The sequence below is a fragment of the Azolla caroliniana genome, unplaced genomic scaffold (assembly GCF_043228905.1).
Source record: "Azolla caroliniana isolate FFs.n. ecotype wild unplaced genomic scaffold, voAzoCaro1.0.p SCAF_12, whole genome shotgun sequence".
Lineage (NCBI taxonomy): Eukaryota > Viridiplantae > Streptophyta > Polypodiopsida > Salviniales > Salviniaceae > Azolla > Azolla caroliniana.
The window spans coordinates 8,301,548-8,322,602 of record NW_028230447.1 but is presented as its reverse complement, the minus strand read 5'-3'; the positions used below and the strand labels follow the sequence as shown (position 1 = coordinate 8,322,602).

The window sequence follows — 21,055 nt, the reverse complement described above, 5'->3', positions numbered from 1 at the left end:
AAAGGTTGAGATTTTATTAAAATCCATGAAATTTCAGGAGATTTCTTCTGCCCCTGTTTTTTCTTTTTCTTTTCTATTTTTTGTTTTTCTGTTTGGTCTCTGCGCGCAGTCTGCCTGCAACTCCTCTGCCACATCTCAGAACTCCTCAGAGCTATTTGCAGAGGTATATACCGCCATATCCATCTCTGTAATGTAAATATTCCTTCTTCTTCCTCCTGAATCCTGATCCTTCTTCATTTTGATCTTCGATTATCCCTGCATTCTGTAAATCCCTTCCTGTGTTCAACGTCGATTCTTCATTTCTGCATTCTGCTCCGCCATAAAAAATTTCCTCCTTCCCTTCTTCAATTCATCCCTAATCCTTCTTCTCCGTTTCGTCGTTCTCTCTTTCTCGTCTGCATTCTCAATTCTTACTTCTGCACCCTTTTTTCTCCATTATTTCTTCATCCTTAATTTAGTGCGGTGGAAGAACACCAGACTTTTGATTGACAGGTAAGTTATGGCCACTACGGAGGCTTCTGAAATCTCGATGCCTCGGATCAGCAACAGCACGCGAGTTGGGAATATACTTCCGATTGTTCGATCTGCTTCAGAAGTAAAGTAAAATCTGGTCCGCGACGCAGAAATTCTGCACGTAGCAAACGCGAAGCTTCAACGTGATGGGAAGAAAAGGACAAGATTCTGAGAGTCAAATCAGAGAATGACATAGGGAAACTTGAGAAGTGGAGATTAATCTATACAAGAAGAAAACGAGAAGGAAGAAGATCTGAGGAGGGAAAGAGCGATGGAATGAAAGAAGGAAGGAAGGAGAAACGAAGAAACAGCAAGCACAGAGCTTGGTCTACTGCCACAGCAAGCATGGACGAAGCCATAGAACCTCAAAGATCGGAGCTAGGTCAGTGAGAGAGAAGAGAAGATACGAGAAGAGAAGACAAGACAAGAGGAGTGCGCCATGACGAAGCTTAGTGCCAGCGAGAAAGAGAAGACGAAGATGAGGGAGAGGAATCGACGGGCCATAACGACGAAGATTTTCCAGGGTCTAAGGAAGCATGGCGGCTACAACTTGGCTCCTCGCGCAGACATCAACGAGGTCCTCCGGTGCTTGGCTGCAGAAGCAGGATGGATCGTCCACCCCGACGGTACCACTTATCGCGCGTCACAGGTTTCTACAATTCCTACCTTGCTTTCCCTGATTCATGTGTTCAATTCAATTCTTTCGCTCCGTCTCAGTCAAATCATTCTGCATTCTGTTCAATTCAATTCAATTCTTCCACTCCCATTTCAGCCAATCATTCTGCATTCGGTTCAATTCATTCGTCCACTCCGTTTCAGCCAATCATTCTGCATTCTGTTCAATTCTTTCTTCCGCTCCGGCCTACTTAACGTCTTTAATTTGTCTTCGCCTATATTGTGTGGCTTTAATTTCTTCTATCTTCATATGTCTGTCTTTGATTCTTCTTCTTTTTCTGTGTTTGCTTCTCTTTGATCTCTCGTCGGGAAATTAGGGCTCTGTCCGATAGGCTAATCTCCGACCCAATTGTGCAGGGCTAACCAAGGTTTTTTTAAAAAATAAAAAAAAAATCTCCGTAATGTAATGCCATCGCCTGCATTACCTTACTGTCTTAGTAATATGTACGCCCAAACAGCTTGTTATAATTTTAGCTGTCGCACAGCTTGATTTGTGAATTTTACTCTTGATTTTCGATGCCATGAACTGCAGAGAGTGAGTGAGTGAGTGAGTGAGTGTCTCTTAATTTGATCCTAGTTCGTCCCATATCATCAATCACCCATTTCCCCCCTCACGTATTAATGATTTGGCTTTCACGTCAAAAGAAACAAAAACAGATAAAAACTCTGCACAGAAAAAAAAGGCGCGTGCGCTTGTGCTTTCCTCGGAAATCCCAAACACACACACACACACACACACACACACACAAAAAAGAAGAAGAAGTTTTGGCCGTACTACTAATTCTTTCTTGATGGGGACACCTCAAATCCTTTGTTTTTTGTTGATTGTTTTCCGTACGTCAGATAGGCCACGGCGGCGACGCCGGAATCGGTGCAGCGTTTGGCGGCAGCGGGACGTACCGTACATCGGCCTCAGCAAGCGAGGTGTGGGAGAGCTTGAGCGGCGGCGGCGGCGGCGGCGGCGGAGGAGGAGGAGGAGCGAAGAATAGCGACCCACTAGGAAGCTTGTTAGCGGCGGCGGCCACAGGCGGGCTGTTCAACCGCCCGTCGCGAGGAGTGATGATGATGCCATTGGCAGGGGCAGGGGCAGGGGCTGGGGAGCCTCTCTTCGGCGGCGGCGGCGGAGATTGCAGCCGTACGGCTTCCCCCCGGCGGTGTCCGGGCGGCGGCTCCATGTTTGACCCCTCCTCGGCCTCGGCCTCGGGGACGGTGATGGCCGGCGCCGGCAAATTGGCCCCCTTTCTTGCGTCGCCGTTCCCTTCGCCATTCGCATCACCGGCCTCTAGCGAGGTCTACCAATCGGCCTCCTCTCAATCCGGGGCTCCTTCGTATTACATGCCCTCCTCCGACACCACCACCGCTACTGCCACCACCACTACCACCATCAATCCCCCTCCTCCTCCTCCTCCTCCTCCTCCTTCCGCCAATATCTTTCCCACCACGAATGGGAACTACGACCCTTCGGTGTGTGCGCAACAACACAACCTACTACTGACCGACACCCCGCCCGGAGGAATCGAGGAGGACAATGATCCAAACACCACTGGGATGATGAGCTTGAACAATATGATGATGATGATGCATCCGCCGCCCATGAATTCGTGCTACCCGCCGCAGTCTATTTTCACGTATTACCACCATCTGCAGCAAGATTTGCAGTCTCCATCATCATCATCGGCGGCGGCAGGAGGCCCCCCGGCAGCCGGCGGTGGCGGATCGAACCGCCACCCAATCATGCTCTCCAACAACAACAACAACAACAACAGCAGCAGCAGCTCCTACTTCTTCCAAGAAGCTCGTGCTTCTAACCACAACTCTCCCCTTGCCTCCCCAAACCACCACCACCATCACCATCACCATCATCAACCTCTCCACCCTGCTTCCTAATATTAATATATCCTTCTTTCTATCCCTCCAAAACACACAAAAAAACAAACAACAACAACAACAGGAGGAAATTGGGCATGCAAAAAAGCAAAACGCAGAAAGAGCAAAAAAAACAAAAACAAGAGAAATGAAATCAAACAATTTTGTTTTTGTTTTTTGTTTTTTGTTTTTTTGATGATTTGGGACCCCGCCTCACACGCTTCTAATTCATTTTGGTTTTCCACATTCTGTAGCTCGCACGTGCCTTCTTCTTTTTCTTAAAAAAACAACAAAATTTTAAAAAAAAAAGGTCATTTTGTTTCTTTTGGAAACTTGTACATTTAATCTGTGTTTTATTTTTTCTCGTCTTTTTTGTTTTGCTTTTTTTTATTTGTTTTTCATTTTTAATCCTCTTCCTGCACTCACTCACCACCACTAGTAGTAGTCAGTCACCATCTTCAGTAGTATGTAGGAACTATCTATATATCTCATTGCGATTGCTAATCCACAACTCCTTTCACATACATACATACATACTGTTGTAATCAATCAATCACCTCCTGATCATGATGAATGGATGGATTCATGCCAGCCCCCATTACTGTGTTCCACAATGTAATTGGATTCCTAATATAATGCCCTTCTTCATGATCTCTCCATGACCATGTACTCCGAAAAGCTTCCTCCAATGGAATCTCCAACACCCCTCTGAGAACTTTCCCTTTGTGTGTAGTCATCGCTAGGAAGGATCCTCAACTCTCTCAGAGGAGTGCTTTGTAACTCTCATATTGAAACTGACAGAAATTTCTTCGTGTATGTACTAAGTTTTCTTTTTGGTCTAGCCATTGGTATGGCGCTTGGGCTTCTTCATTAAGTCTGTCTCCAAAAGAATACTAACCCCCCCTCTACTGTATGTTTATTATAAATGCCATTCATTCTTTGTTATGTCAAAATTGGAATGGAAACAGCAGCACTACCACCTCTTCCCCTAGTACCTACTAATTCATTCCAATACATATGTATGTGTTGAAATGGCTATGAGTATGGGACCCTACATGAGACCTTGGAACCTGCACATGTAATAAATGAATAACAAGACCCAATGACCCCCCCATACCATCTTATGGAGTTAATCTGATGAGCCTAGGGTAAGCTCTAAAAATGTGTGATCTTGTTTAGTGTATTGACCTTTAGGTGGATTGGAGTTGAAAAAATGCTAGGAAGTAATTTACTAATATGGCAACACCACTTGACCTTACCTTTAAGTTCTTCCGTCACAGTTCTCCTAAGTTGACCTTCCTATTGGTAAGCAAGTGGAGAGCATCCAAATCAATTTCAAAAATCACACTAGTTAGTGTCCGCGTTGGACCTCATCCAACTTCACATGAGGTTGGGACATGTTCAGAGCCCGCACACTTCGGGTTGGTAAGAAGTTTCAGAGCTCAAACACTTGATCTATGTCTATGCTAGGCTTTAGGAGATGTGTGAAGTTAAGCTTCCAGTGCACTTGTATCTTAACCCATGAAGCCAAATGGAACAATTTGGGTTGGAACTTCATCACTTCCATACCTAGGAAACTTCAATAGATGTACACTGCAAACTTGTCAATAGAGGGGTACTAGAAACCAAAACCACTTCACTAGCCAGCCTCTCTTAAATGTTTCCATATTTTCTAAATATTAGAAATAAGAAAATGTTTAGCAAGATGGAACCAAGTGATCGAGATCATAGTATGAACCATACGTACCATACGTGCATTCTCATTCGTGAATGGTTCAATCATTCGCGAAAGAAAAACACCCTCAAAGAATGATAAATACCATACTTTTGGATTAACTATTTATTATGAGGTAGATAAGCCTAAGAATGAAAAAAAAACAACAAAAAACATTAAAAAAGTGGGAAAAAAAATACACGAATGTTTGGATAACATTCGCATTCGTTTTCCAACGTAGGAAAACGAATGTTAAACTAGACGAACACGAATTTTACGTACTATGATCGAGATCACTTTAAACTTCATGCTTGCATATTTCATTTCTAGGGTAACAAACTCACATTTGTGTCCAAATTCAAATGGTTTCTTACATCACAAAGAAAATCAATCGAATAGTTTTTTTTTGTGTGGGACCTTACCTTGATTTAAGTCCATACATTGAGTCTTCCTCTATAATCAAATATCTTAAATTCTAAATTTTTCTTTGAACTTCTCCCAAGAATGAAGGGAATATGCCATTGTGTTTTCTGCACTTATGGGATTTGGCACAAACAGGCTCTCATCAAAGGCCATCGGTCAAAGGTAGCACAATCACCAATGGAGGATTGTAAGGTTCTATCTATATATCGGATGGGAGGTGTATTTTGTGGTAAGGTTAACATCTCTTACGGATTTTTAAAGTCTATTGTGAGGTTGTGAAGTCTTGAGAAGCTTCATGCAAAATTCATGCATAGTTTATGTAAAGTGGACAAAAGGGGCTCCCCTAGTCCCCTAGTTGATCTCTACTTTCATATGACATTAGCTCATTGTCTTATTAACCTTTATTTCTCCATTTATCTCATCTATGTTTGGTTGTCTAATGTTACTCTTGTCTCTAATCTTTGTCTGAAAATTTTGGAAACACTTGCTCACACTTCTGAATATTTCTTTTAGACTCTCAAAGCTATCACATGTAAAATGACACCCGATGAAAGTATAGAAATAAGATGTTAGAGGAGTATTCTCCTTGTTTCATAAACTAACAGCAGGATGATTAGGTTGACAAAATACATATTTGGGAGTTTGCTTACAATAATTCAATACATTCCTCAAAATTTAATATTGTCCACTCTTTGCAAACATAGGTTGTTATCTTCATTGGACAATGCTTGAGCCTCCTAAAGTTGTGAACAATTATTTACTCCTTGCAATAGTAAATAGGAGACTATGTAGATGTAGATGTGTCTATTTTAATATGAACGGCTTCAACAATACACAAGGAACACAAGCAATCGATGAAAGTAGGCTACGTGTTAACCCTCATGCTTTGGTACCATGTAAGCATTGTTAAGCAACTATTTGAAGATAATAGAACAAATTGCGTGAAAGAGAGAACATCTTCAAAAGTATGTTTGGAAAATAATATACTTTGGATGGTCCACAAGGATTCATTGCACCATGACAGACATCTAATGTTAACGTTAGAGCAAAATAAGCATCTAGTGTTGTTAATGTTGGAGCAAATAAGTGAACACAATGTCATGCATTTGAAGAATAAATTTCGATAGCGGGTGTTCCTTAGAAGGATGAGGAAAAATAATAAGAATGGTTGGAATTAATCAATTGAGAGGAAGAAATTATCGGTGCAACATGTCAGTTTTGAGTGTAATAAAAATTTGGGTCATCAAGGTGAGTTCCCAAAGTGATTATATTTTGATAATAAGGGAAATTTGTGTAATCTATGGAATAAACAAAAGACGGTACAAAAAACACAAAGGGGTGCGTTGACTTCAACAAAATTACCTTCCCGTCATAATTCCTAGGCAATTTTGAGAGATTTCTTCCATGTTTTGGTAGAAACACTGGTTGTAAAGAAGAGGAAAATATCTAGAACTAAAGTGAAGAATAAAATACAAAGGTCACAACATGGAATGTAAGATGTGAGATGTGAGATGGAATGAAGTGTGAGGGACATGTGCCTGATGTAAGATAAGATGCATGAGTTGAGGAATGCTTTGACAAATAATCAATGGGATATTATGTGTAGTGGTGCATAACGAGCATGGGTTGTTCTATGTGAATGGAACATAAATAACATAAAATTGATGAGTTAATCATTTGTATAAAGGGTTATACATTATGTTACGTGGGTAGAGTTTAAGTTGATTACTCAAGGATTGTGATGTTTATCAGGAATCAACATCATCCAAAAATATTTTTTAAAGATGATCTTGGTAGATTTATAGTGGTGCAAATTTTCTATGAAGGAAAAATATTATGGTAAGTTGGTACATATATACATATTGAATGTATCACAAGAAGGACATTATTGCTACAATTCATGTTTTTTGCATAGAGGAATGGTCAACTAGGATTATTGATACGGGATTTTAATGCTTCTTGTAGAGAAGATCAATCATGCATAAAGAATATAGACCTAATAGGCTATTTATTTATATTAAAGATTATACATTATGCTATGCACGTTGAGCTCAAGTTGATTATTTAGGGATTTTGATGTTTATTATGAAGCAATATCATCCAAAAATCATGTTTAAAGATGATATTGGTAGATGTATAGTGATGCAACTTTTTTGTGAAGGAAAAATATTATGATTCATTGGTATATACGCATCAGAAGAACAAAGGTTATTGTTGCCATTGTTGCTTGCTTTTGTTATGAGTGGTCAACAAGGGCTTGATGAAGGATTTTAATGTGAGTTTTGAGGAAGCTCAATCAACTTCCATTCATTCTATTATGGATCAATTTTGCAAAGGGATACATGGAGATGTAGTTAATTATCTTCCACTATTGCCACGATAAAAAAAACGGCTATTGAAAAGGTACTCCTAAATGACTTTGTGGAGAAACACAAATTTGAGTCAACATATGGTGGCTCGAAGGTTTTCATTGTGTAGAGTAATGTTTGAGGAAAATGGTTTAGAGAAAGAAAAGATCAAGTTTATATATGAAAGTTGAAGCAAATGAATAGAATGTGGACAATTCTCAAAGGCAAGTGAAGTGTACAAGGTCTTTAATTGTTAATCACATGGTAGAGTGTGTCAGAATTCATACAATGGAACTCTCCACCTTAGAGAGCATCTATTAACTACGTGGAACTTCTAGGCTGGGTTGGTTGTGTCGTGGGGGGCACTTGTGTCTTTGTTGATGTGTTGGGCAGTCAACAACTAGCTTCTTCTCGACCTTTTGTACAAAGCAAATATAACACATCCCTTTGTTCCAACCAATTCTCCATATCTTGTATCATTCTGAAACACAATCTTTTTCTTTTGAGTGTCTTTTGAATATTTTTACTTGCTTCTCATGCGAGCCTAAGACGTTGAAGTGAGGTTCTTTTAAAACCTTACTCATACACTCAATCACGCTTTCTATGGTCATGACCTAAGTGGGGAATAATCTATTATCAATAAACAGGCACATGTATGGTGTTTGTGGCTTGACTTATAAGAACATTTTAAGGAAAACCTTTTGAACATTTTCAAACTCCTTCCAAGTAGACTTGTAGATATTGTTGCCCCATACTTTAATCTCATTTTCAAAGCTATGACAAGGGAGGTGGCCTTTAATGCACACATGTGCGTGTTATCTCAACAGATCTATGATGTAGATGGAATTTCAATTTTTTCACGTACACTATTTGTGTTTAAGCAAGGATGTCCATTCTCATAAACTCTCTTTGGTTTATGCATTGATCAATTGGAATAAATGGTTGGCTAGTTTGTGAGGCAAGAAGGCATTGAAGAAGATGCCATTTTAGCTATAATGCTTTTGTTGTATGCATATGATGCGGTGCCTTTCACAAACACTCTAGAACATGTGCAAAGTTTTTTAAGTGTATTGGAAAAGTTTTTCATGCATAGTAAGCTAGTAAGTTTTAGAGACTAGCTCCAAAGCAAAAGATTATGCTAGTGAAGATGCAAAATAAACATTGTCTACAATTATGAGCCTCATGAAACTGTAAAAACTTCAACAATAGATGGAACGGATGTGCTATCAACTACTTAGACGTGAGAAAGAGGGCTTGCTACTCATTTGAGAGGATAACAATGGTGGAGAAATTCAATGTTAGGTTTTGACGAAATACTCACTAGTGCTTTTCTATGGAGATTGAAGTATGAGATAATAATAACTATAAATTCAACTAAGAAAGAGTTTGAAAATGTCCAAGAGGACTTTCCAATAATTATAAATAGTCATTACATGCTTCGGATTAGGAAAAAAAACCTCACATTAACTTTTGAGAATCACATGGTAAACAAGTAAAAAGATTCAAACAAAAAAAATGCAAAATTTTGGGTTCTAGATGGATGCAAGATATGAAGAAATGGCTTAGAAAATGCAATGTATTGCATTTGCTTCATGATGCATCGATAAATTCCTTGGATGAGCAAGCCTATCATGGCTTGGAAAAGGTTTGGTGGTCATGTCTCACACAAAATACTAAACTAATTCTTTTAGTATATTGATTTTTTGAAATACCGATCTTTCTTATGTTTTTGGACTTTATCCAAATGAGAGTCTTGAGAATTTAGGAATTCTCAGGTCATCATATAGTAAGACCAAATTGTGCATGGTTTTTATGTTGAGTTAGCTCCAACAAGTTTATTTTAGGTCATCATACTATCTTTAATTAATTAAATCTAGGGGTAGTTTTCCATTATGAAATTACAACTCCATACTTTGCATCAACTCTCTTGGTCTATTTGTTTTTCCAATGAATTACTGATATGGAAACATTAGCCCACTATTGCTAACATTCATAAACTTCAGCCAAATTATATAAGAGGTCTTGATAGCCTCTCTCGTCCTTTTTTCTAACATAAAAAGCTTTCCTTTGGTTAAGCGAAAAGAAAACAATGGTTATTGTATATATTCTTGTATAATGCTCTTCAATTAGTGTTTGTCTTATGCTGGAATTGATTGAAATTGAAAGAATTACATTTATATGTGAAGATAGGAAGCACATGTGTTGTATCTTCAATGCACTTTAATCAAAATAGGTACCTAAGACACGGATGGTTGTAATTTTTACACTTAGTGAGTTCATGATATTACCATGGATGGTAATAACAAGGAAATACCCTAGTTTTCTGTAACAAATTACCAACATGTCCCTATATTTAAACCATTAAAGAATACCATGAGCTATTTAAAAATTGCTGAAATATCCATGAAACATTGCCATTTTAGAATACAAGGGCAAGAAGTTCATGATATTGTGATGAGAAAAACACAAAAATACCCCACCATTTTCTAAAAATTTACAAAACACTAATACATTTTGAATAATGATGGGAAACCCCCAACTATTTCAAAAAGTACTTAACACGCTTGCTTGTTAAAATATTATGATTTAATTTCAAATATTAAGAACATGGGCTTTATCTCATAGAATTTGATTGACAAGGATGAGCAGTTAGTGATTGGTCAAGAACGCGACTATAGACACCAAATGATAGAAATTACATAACTTCTTATTTGTTATGACTTAAAACAAGGAAATGTTTTTCCAACACTATATTAAAGTCCCTATTAAATTCTAGCCATAAATTTCCTGCAAGTTCTCGTAAGTTTTTAGTGTTTATCATGCAAAAAACATTCCTCACTCGAATCCCATCTTTACTAAATAATGTAAAACAAATGCTTCCTTACAACATAGTAAGAGAGAGGAATGGCAAGGAACTATATATAGTAGAAATGTTGCCTCCATGTAGGAGAGAAATTATGAAGGATATTCATCATGAAATGAGAGAAGCCAACCAACAAATGACAGGAGGAGACGAGAGAGATGTACAATTCATTTAAATGATTGAAAGGATATACCAACAATAAATGAAAGAAAGATAATGAAGTGATAAGGATTAGCAATACTTGGGTTCCAATTCATTTTGCAGCTGCAATTACTGTTATGGTTGGTCCATTGGTCATAGGATGAAGAATCCAAACATGACCTCTACTATCCACACACACTGCCACTACATTGATGTGGAAAAGACCACATTCCATATCTGAGGTGGTTACCATACATGAAGTAAAGCCTTGTCCTTTGTCATTCACATCACACTGGACGATCTGTGTCAGGTCCATACCTATACGACACAAGGTTGTTGACTGGTTGAAGTTAGATACCCTTTCCATTAATTCTTCCACTAATAAGAGGTCACTTTCATTCCAATCATTCTTAATGTCTGTATACGAACTTGAACTCCATCCAACATAAAACTTATGAAGCATCTTGGATGGCTTCAAGACCAATGCACAACAAAGCTTTTTTACTCTTATCTTCCCATTGATATCAAGATTGCGTATTTGAAAGCACAAGTTTATTGGAGTTGATGATCCTTGAGCTATAGTAGGTTTGTCCTCCGTAAACACCTCGATGCCAATGGATGGTCTGTAGTAGACAAATAACATTGATGTTAGACAGTCATACTCATATTAAGAAACAATAGGAAATATTCCTTGCATTTACTAGACATGTCCCACTAACGTTTCATAGCATTATGAAAGAAAATAACTATTTAAAAATAAAAACTATTATAGATTCATATGCCATCGACTTAAGGATATGAACTTACCTAGTACAAAGGAAGTGCTTTGGAAGTGCCCATGGAATACACAACCATTTTTCAACAATATATTTGAGCTTATGCATTCCTCTGGCTAGCGCTACCCATGACACTTTCTGATTTGGGTCCATATCATCTTGTTGCAGATGCACAGCCTCTCTGATTGCCCACATTATAAATTCCAATATTTTCTTCTCCATGATAGTACCAGAAGAATCCCATCTACCTATCAACATTGATCCATGTATAATCCCAGACTTTAACATGATTGACAGCAGCTCTGGACACTCTTCCCTTCCAATCCCATTGACACGATGGTATAAATCATTGACAACAGAATCTCTTCTAGAAAGTGAGCTTAAATCCTTCTCCATATTGGATCCTTGAAAATCTGATAGGCAGTATATGGTGCAAAATGATATAAAAGAGCAACCTAGTGCAGCTAGGCATAACTGATTTGCACTGGTATTATCTATACCCAAATTTGACACACGAACAATGTCAAAAGAAGCTGCTAACTTCCAAAGCTGTGTGGCAATTGTCTTCGCTTTCATTGCAACTGCCTGAATGCCAGAAATCAATGGTTTCATGGAGTCATCATCTAGGGAGGAGACATCTATCGTGGAACTACATACCAAATCCACATCAGATGCCTTGAAATCTACACAAATTGGCCCTAACAAACCAAGTAACTCTCCAGAAGCATGAATAAATGAAACTCTTAGCGCTAGCAACTGACGTTGAAATTCAAAGTTTCTGTGAAGCTTAGAACCAGCTGCAAGTGAGCTTTCTGCTGAATGAACACTTGATAGCGATTGTGCTATAGCTTTCCCCATGTTCAGAGTCAAAGAATCACTTGAAATTTGCTTGGTATATGTATCTAGCAACATTAAATCACTGCTAGCATTTGCATACTTGATTTTATCACATTCACATTGTATGCTTGATTCAAAAGCGTAGATTCCCGCAAGGGATTTTAACCAAAACAAAGAACCTCCCGATTGAGCTTTGCATGAAATCTGTTCAATTAGTGGTTTAAACCCAATCCAAAGACCATTGCACGCAACAAGAGTCGCGACTTTATATGCTGACCAATAATCTCCCTCTTTTAGGAAAGATTCTGCGATGCCATAGATCTTGTTTGATATTAATCCAGCTTCTTTAGGCATAGCATAGCTTTTGCATTTCAAGAGAATCGGCAGAAGGCTATTGGAGACATTAGTAGAAACATTAGCATTTATGGCATGGGATGTAAACATGTTTAATCTTCTAACAGTCTTTCTTAAACACTCTTCTTCAAACATGGATACAAGCCCACAATCTCTAATACAAAGGCACATGATTTTTAAAAGAGGTGATCTGGTGATAAGTACTTTGGACTGTGTTCTACTTTTCTTAGAAACAGATTCAGCTGGATTTAATCCTTTTGCATGTTCTTCTGGCATTGAATTGTTCCTGTTCCCTTGATTATTTTCCAACTTCTGAAGCTCGTTTAGAAAAGCTTCAACCATTCCACAAAGGCAATCAACAATCACATAAGCAGTACCAGTAGAACCCTTTGCTAATTTTAACATAAGTGTACACAAATATTGGCATCTTTCTTCTAGCCCAGTGCCATTTGACGCAGTTTTTTCTAATAATTCATCCAATTCCACATTCTTGAGTCCTTGTTGATCCCATGAATTAGCTAATAGAGCTAAATGATCACAAATCAATAGAGCAGATCGGGCTGGAAGATCTAGTGCATAAATAGCATCACTCGCCTTTGATGTCGATGGTATCATGTCAACATCAGCATCTTGAGAAAGGGAAAATTTATGAAGCCCCATTTGTATATCTGCCTTTTGTATAACTTCTGGCCTCATCTTATTTAAATCATATATAAGATCCACTAAAAGCCCAAGAACAGGTTTAACTTGTTGCCAATCAGAACGCATTGCAGAAAGTTCAGCAATAGACAGTAACCTTGTTAAATGATCAGCATCACCAGCCATGATGGCAAAAGGGAACAACTGAAAAAATAAGAAACATACATACCAAAAACCATTTATAATTTCCACAAAAATAACAAGTGAAAGAAAAGACGGTTTATTTGTTGAAGATTATACCGCTTTCAAAGTCTGCAGTGACAATGCCTTCAAGTGAAATGGTTTTTGAGGATTTTCCAATATGCTAAGCATTATTGGTACTGTTTCCCCATTTCTGATTCTCCCTCTACACTTTCTGGCAAGCCTTGCAAGGCATTTCAATGCAACTACATGTACAGTGGAACGAGGATCTGAACAGATATATTTTAATAGTAAATCCACCTGCACAAGTGGATACCTGAATTGTATAGTGAACTTACGTCCAAATTTAAAAAACAGAACTGTTTTTCTCATGCAAATACTTTCAAAAGGAATTTTAATATATAGTTAAATTTTGTTGGATGATGATATCCTTGTCTTACACTTACCTTTCTTCTAATTCAGACAGTTGTTAAAGGAAAGAACATGAGAATCATGCATAGATAGGATAACTAGATTAAAAGTGGGTGGGAAATTGTGTATTTCCAGCACATGAATAGGAATTGTGATACAGTAACACAAGATATGTAAAATAAACAAATTCATGATTTATTCTATGCCTATTTTCTGGAAGTGATGTCTCTTGGAAAGAACATGAGAATCATGCATATATAGGATAATTAGATTAAAAGTGGGGTGGGAAATTGTTTGTATTTCCAGCACATGAATAGAAATTGTGATACAGTAACACAAGGTATGTAGAATAAAAAAAATTCAAGATTTATTTTATGCCTATTTTCTCGAAGTGATATATTTTTACTGCATGATTATCAAAAATATCCTCCAAAATTTCACCATCTTCCTTTGAAACAAATCCATGCTGGCCTTATTATCATAAAGCTTCAAACAGTTAAATTGCCAATTTGTTCCATTCCTTCAGGAACTTAGGAATTGGTTTCCATTTGAATATCATTTGCATTCATAACAGACGTGTTCCCTTTCAGAAAGGATTAAACACAAAAGAAAGGGTAATGTGGTTTAGGGTATTAGAATCCTTTAAATGTGCACATGATAGTCTCAACAACCGGCTTGTAGATTTTTCTTTGCTTTGAGATAAAATGAACATCCTTAAACAACCTACTAAGTATATACAAACATGAAAATAATCAACACGTTACAAGAGCAAAACCTGTTCTGCAAGTATTATGCTAGATTTTGAAGCAAGCCTCGAAAGTGATTCCAGCATAGGAAACACCACATCCTCGACTGGCATTCTAAGCATTAGAGCTTTTCCGACCTGGAAGAAACATGTTATGTTTAAAAAAAGACACTATTTAAAGGCTGTGTACTGAAATACCTTTTTTAATTGTTTACAAAAACATTTTCGAAGGATTATCTCTTTGATAGATACAACATCTTTGGAATATGAATAAGCATATTGTGGAATGCTAACCTCAAAGGCCTTCATAGAGACTTCTTGTGAAACATGCATGTGAGGAAGCACAAAAATAGTTTGGATTCTCACTTTTGTAGGCGTGTTCATAGCATTCAAAATATCACTAATTCGATCCAATGCTAATAATGAAAAATGATCTGAAATTTCACAAAAGCAACCCAACGTACATAAAGCAGCTCTAACCTGCAGAAAGATGTGAAAAATATGTTTTAGGTTTAAATGAATTCAGAAACAGATGCTATGGCTACCAAAAGAATAAAAATATAACTACCAAAGTACTTACTTCACATTCATATGGTGAGTTTATAGCTTCAAAGACAAGTCTATGCAAGTCTACACTATCTTTTGCAAGTTCAGCCAAACAACCAACTACTAACAATGCCAATGCTTTTGCTGTATGATCTCCACTTGTTATGATTGCCTTGACACGCTTTAGAACCTCTGCATGATTTGAAATCCTCTCATTTGTTATTAAGGCTTTCCCATGCAGATTTTTTCCACCATTTTTCCGACTTTTCATCTCTAGCAATAAAACCTTCAATATGCACAGCCTTGTAAAGTTGTCACCACTTCTGAAAGCTTCCATAAGGTGCATCATAATAGCATTTAAGAATGCTTGTTCTTGTCCCATTTCCAATTTATATAGGCTAGCTATCACTGGTGATGCAGGAGGCTCTCTACTCCATTGCTGAATCCGAAGAGCCAGCTTCAAAATAGCCTCATATTGAGAACCTGACATTTAAATTCTCTCTCTCTCTCTCTCTAGGCCATTTTGGCCTCTTAAAAGATGTTAATATCTCTCTCTCTCTCTCTCTCTCTCTCTCTCTCTCTCTCTCTCTCTCTCTCTCTCTCTCTCTCTCTCATAGGTCATATTTGACCTCCGAAGACGATAATATAATATATCTATCTATCTATCTCTCGTGATTGACTATGTGCTACTTTCCAAAGTTATTTTAGATTGCATACACGAATTCTAACTTGGTGAATGGACACCGGAATCCAATCATAGTACTTTAAGTATTGACCTCAAATGTATCAATAGGTTTGATTGTGAGACGGTCTTTGAAGATGATAAACAATTGTATTTGAGCATGAACCTTGAACAAGCGCCCATGTATTCCAAGATGGTTGAAGATATGCTACAAATGACAAAGATTTAACATGGTGCCACACTAGAATGCAAATGGGAAGCTTTTAAGAAAGTAATTTTCTCATGCACAAACAAAAGCTTTTTGACCAAACACACATCTTGGAAATGCATCAAGAAATGTAGTTAAAAAAAAATAGGTTTGATAAAGAATGTCATGAAGATCGAAAGTGTCATCTTATATGGACATACACCTATCCTATGCGTTGCGCAGTGTGATAGGGCAGTTGCAAACTTCATCACACAGTTACAGACTGAGGTAGGCAGATATACACAAATACTTCTACAAGAAAGAATTTGCCAATTGTGTCATCAAGAAGTGGAATTCGAAGAACACTAGGTTTGCCACTATAGTGTCTTCTATGAAATAAGAGGGAGATACCATTGCCTCCTTAAACAAGGCTTTGGCTCACTATGTAAGGTAATGGAATATTCAAACCAACAGTGCCTAGGACTTTTCTTGCTAGAACTCAAGAGACATTGGGAAAAGTTGTTGAATGACGATAGTACCACACCAGCTCATCCACAAAGAACAGTCACAACTTTCTTTAGGCCCATCACTCCTACTAATGCTACAAGTCAATCAAGGGATACACAAATGGGCTCCTGACCGAGACATAACACAAAGGGGGGGTTACAATAGATCGAGCAATAGCAATTTGTCATGCACGTAGGCCCTGGCCCCATGGACCACAAGCTCACCACCCTTGTCATCGACAAATAAAGGCTGTTATGATTTATCTCCTGCCATTGCAGGTGCTTCCCTTGCTTCGGAGACCTCTCCATTTTGGATCCACCTATGATGGAGACCTTCGAATACAAAAGTTATAATATATCTAACTTGAGAATCTTATGTGTGCCGAAAACCAAATTCTGTAGTCTCTTTTTATCTTATTTACTTTTATATTTAGCTCGCAATATTGATTTTATTTTGATTTGTTGTTCTCAAAGACGCGACAACACTTAAGATGTAATCTCTTGTCTTATAGGCCATTTTGGCCTCTTAAAAGACGTTAGTATGTCTTTCTTTCTTTCTTTCTTTCTTAAAAGCCCCGGCTCCATGGACCACGACCCTGACACCCTTGCCATTGATAGATGAAAGCCATTATCTCCCGCCATCGTAGGTGCTTCCCTCGCTTCCGAGACATTTCCATTTTGGATTGACCTATGCTAGAGATCTTTCAAAGACAAAAGCTAAAATATATCAGCTTGAGAATCTCACATGTGCCAAAAACCAGATTCCCTTGTTTCTTTTCTTTTCATCTTATTTACTTTTATATTTACTGTGTAATATTTATTTTATTTTGAAATGTTCTCAATGACGAGACAACACTTAAGATGTAATCTCTTGTTTGGTCTTATAGGCCATTTTGGCCTCTTAAAAGACATTAATATATCTTTCTTTCTTTCTCTCTCTCTTTGGATCGACCTATGCTAGAGATCTTTCGAAGACAAACGCTATAATATATCTAACTTGAGAATCTCACATGTGCCGAAAACCAGATTCCCTTGTCTCTTTTTATCTTATTTACTTTTATATTTATGGTGTAATATTTATTTTATTTTGATTTGTTGTTCTCAAAGATGAGACAACACTTAAGATGTAATCTCTTGTTTGGTCTTATAGGCCATTTTGGCCTCTTAAAAGATGTTAATATATCTTTCTTTCTTTCTTCTTTCTCTCTCTCAAAAGTGACAAATGAAACAAAGTATTGTGGCAAGGTCTATGGCAGTTCTATACCCAAAAGCCTTGGATCACCCTAAGGGAACCTCTTCCCCCAAAGATGGCCTATTGAAGAGATCATTTTCTGTTCTTAGAGGATGATTCATAAAAAGACCAAGATACATGGATGTCTACATACCACATACTTCTCGTAAAGTAATAGGCCAACTTAGAGTTTCCTCCCACCAACTCGAGACTAAAACAGGACAAGTACTTTGCATACCTATAGCCAAAAGTTCTTGAAAATTATGTGAGAGAGGGATTGAACATGAGGATTTGTTTTGCGTAGGTAGCGAACTTAAAGCACATAAAAAAGAAATATGCCACTCTCTATGCCAACTTCACCACCATTTAAAAATAATGGAGAGGCTGACCCACGACACTTTGGCTAAAACTTACTCAAACTTCAAAAGCATAGAGAATCAACCATTATATTAGCACTTGGGAAGCAATGACTGTCGCATTGTACTGATTTATTCCATAGGTCCATGGTTCTACTAGCTCAAGAAAGCCAGCGACAACGTGGATGGTGATTACTAAGATATAAGGCACATCTCCAGATCATGGAGATCATTGCTCCCGTTGTTTGATCCGCAAAAGCACACCCAGATGCACTGCAAGAACCTTGGATATCAGGTCCAGTCACCATTACTCAGCTCATTCTATTAATTATGCACTTCATGCATGCAAACATCACTAAAATCATTTCTCTAGTTGAATTAAGATCATGACCATGGAGCTTTACAAAACCTAGATCTTTTATTTCTGTTTCAGTTATGGGTAACATGAATTCACCCATATTTGTAATAATGATTTGACTCATAGGCATATTTTGGCCTCTAATAGACATTAATATATATTTTTCTCTCCCCTGCCCCCAACAACCTTCTTTGATTTTTAACACGTTCATGTCACGAAGTCTGCATTTCCAATAGTTTTGCACATTTCCTTTGAAGCAATGGCTGACATTAACAATCACGTGTTAGCATAGCTTGCAATATGTAAGACACCCTCAATGCCGATCATTGTTTCCTAGATAATATGAAATGTTGGCACAACCACAGATATGCTAAGAGACACCCTGCATGCAACCCCCATTGAGCTCAATGAAGATCATTGTTTCTTGGATAATCCAAAGACATCTATGATCCTCTATCCAGTGAGCAGGAACATCTCCTGATTGGTACCAGTTACTCATGTTTACATATTATATGCATACATATGCATGTATGCATGTGTGCGTACAAAATTTTCTTCTTCATCTTTTGAGGAGCTAAAGCAATTTTCATCTATTTTTAGGTCTCATATTTGTTACAACATACAAATGCAAGATATCTCTGTCACTCTTCCTTTTTAAGAAATACAGGACATATACATATACATATATCCGTAGACATATATGCATATGTATTTATATAGAGAAGAAATGGTTTACCTGTTTTCTGAGACCTTAAGCCTCGGTCCAAGTCTAGATTCCATTGCATAGCACTTGCAGCTGGGATTTCATCCATCTTTCCGATGTTCTTCTTCCCTCTTCTGTCTTCCTCCTTCCTTGTTCAGAAAGAAGAAAACAAAAGACTTGGGAATTGAGAAACAAAAAAGCACTAGACACCTGACAACACCAGCAGCACCACCATGTCTTCTCTAATTTCACACAACAGCTCTCGATGGATACCCCCCCTCAGATTCTCTTTATTTCCTGGCAATACCCCTCTGAGATTCTCTTTATTTCCAAAGATAGATAGATATAAACATCCATACATACATAGACAAATTTTTAATATCCTAAGGGATACCGGTTGCAAGCTATGACATGTGGCCTAGCTGCCCATGGCAAGGAACGAATTTGGGTGTAAACCACCAAGCCGAGAATTAGAATTAGAATTTTTATCGTCCATAAACAGACCAATTTTGACCTTCTGAGTGGTGTCTTAAGTATGGCACGTAAGTTATCACTCCCTCTTAGTATATCAACATATCTTGAATGAATTGCACTATATGTCGAGCATGTGAAGTGCGAGTGACTTTCATCCTCTACCATGCCTTCATTGCATACTTTACATGTCTTCAAATTCATTACATTTTGATACCATGATGCAACTTCAATACCTAACTTGTGAGATCGAGTGTGAAGTAGTGTAAGGGCTCTACAAGCATTACTACTCATATTGGTAATGAGATAAGATTGGATAAGATCAATAGGCATTCTTACTTTATATTGAGACTAACATTCAGGGTTGACATTTGCAATGTAGTATTCTAGCTTTGTCCTCTTAGCATCTTCCCACTTCATCCTTAATGATTCCACCAACCTTTCCTCAATCATTACATAATGCATAACATCACCCGAAAGCTTTAAAAGATCATCCACACCCCATCTTCTAAACCATTTCCTTATGTCAACAACCCAATAGGATGAGGGAATCTTACTCTTATGATTCTTTTGTAGTTTACATCCAACATTCCAAGCAAGATGTGGTAATCGATGATTCGGCATATTCTTGACTTTTGTAATGTATTTATATACACTTTGTAGTGCAAATCTTTCTATGGGTCGAACACCTATTTCCAGGAGCATAACTTGGTAAGAGGTAGTGCATTTAACTTCTAATTACCTCCTTAAAAACATCTTTTGAATTTTCTCAATCTCATTCCATGCATTAAGGGAGATAGTGCCACCCCATACTTCTACTCCATAAAGCAATACTTGAGTTACCATGGCATTGAACAACATTAGTTTTACTTCCCATCCACAAGTATCATTTTGGTTGCATTGGTTCTCTAAAAGGTAATATGATCTCCAACTAGCTTGGAGCCTAGAATCAAAGCATGCACTCCATTTATTTGTGGTGGGTACATCAATACCAAGATATTTAAAGTTTCAAACAAATTGTATATGTTCACCTCTAAATGTGAGCATAGGGTAATGATGAGGTTGGATGGTTTGCACTACCATCGCAAATTGGTATCAGAGCAAGGTTGTAAACTTCAAAGAAAATGGAATACTCATTCGGAGGCATGTTCAAGCTCATCGGCTCTAACTACTCAGTTTGGAAATCGAAGATGAGAGACATGTTGGTGGTTAAAGATCTCTGGCTACCGGTATAGTTTGGAGACAAAAGACCAGACAAGATTGATGCCATGACCTAGGAAGTAATGCATATGAAGACGACAACATACATAAGATGCTTCATTGACATGAGCCTATACAATAACTTCAAGAGAACAAGGATGACATCCTTTGGGAGAATATTGGCATTATGTTAGAGAACAAGAATATTGTGAATCGAGTCTCGGTATTCCGGAAAATAGTGAGGCTCAGGTATCAGGATGGAGAATATTGGCATTATGTTAGAGAACAAGAATGCTATGAACCGAGTCT

At 37.8% G+C, this 21,055-nt stretch overlaps 2 protein-coding genes across 2 annotated transcripts; one reads left to right on the top strand and one right to left on the bottom strand.

Moving 5' to 3' along the window:
* Positions 1–64: 64 nt before the first annotated feature.
* LOC147857029 (uncharacterized) lies at positions 65–3,258 on the top strand. The gene is made up of 3 exons (XM_087328602.1): positions 65–192; positions 515–1,162; positions 2,032–3,258. The coding sequence occupies exons 2-3, from the start codon at positions 953–955 to the stop codon at positions 3,073–3,075; spliced, it is 1,254 nt and encodes a 417-aa protein (XP_087184728.1). The 5' UTR covers positions 65–192; positions 515–952; the 3' UTR covers positions 3,076–3,258.
* A 7,341-nt stretch (positions 3,259–10,599) lies between these two features.
* EMB1895 (ARM repeat superfamily protein) lies at positions 10,600–19,347 on the bottom strand. The gene is made up of 7 exons (XM_087328430.1): positions 19,109–19,347; positions 15,087–15,535; positions 14,801–14,986; positions 14,537–14,644; positions 13,450–13,650; positions 11,351–13,353; positions 10,600–11,166 (listed from the first exon to the last, which is right to left on the bottom strand). The coding sequence occupies exons 1-7, from the start codon at positions 19,182–19,184 to the stop codon at positions 10,656–10,658; spliced, it is 3,534 nt and encodes a 1,177-aa protein (XP_087184556.1). The 5' UTR covers positions 19,185–19,347; the 3' UTR covers positions 10,600–10,655.
* Between the last annotated feature and the right edge of the window lie 1,708 nt (positions 19,348–21,055).

Excerpts from the sequence above, each read along its gene's own strand:
- EMB1895 (XM_087328430.1), bottom strand. The coding sequence starts at position 19,184 with ATGGATGAAATCCCAGCTGCAAGTGCTATGCAATGGAATCTAGACTTG. Across the intron at positions 14,645-14,800 it reads TCTCTATGAAGGCCTTTGAG|GTCGGAAAAGCTCTAATGCT; the intron begins GTTAGCATTCCA and ends TGTTTCTTCCAG. Across the intron at positions 13,651-14,536 it reads GCATAATACTTGCAGAACAG|GTGGATTTACTATTAAAATA; the intron begins GTTTTGCTCTTG and ends CCACTTGTGCAG.
- LOC147857029 (XM_087328602.1), top strand. The coding sequence starts at position 953 with ATGACGAAGCTTAGTGCCAGCGAGAAAGAGAAGACGAAGATGAGGGAG. Across the intron at positions 1,163-2,031 it reads CCACTTATCGCGCGTCACAG|ATAGGCCACGGCGGCGACGC; the intron begins GTTTCTACAATT and ends TCCGTACGTCAG.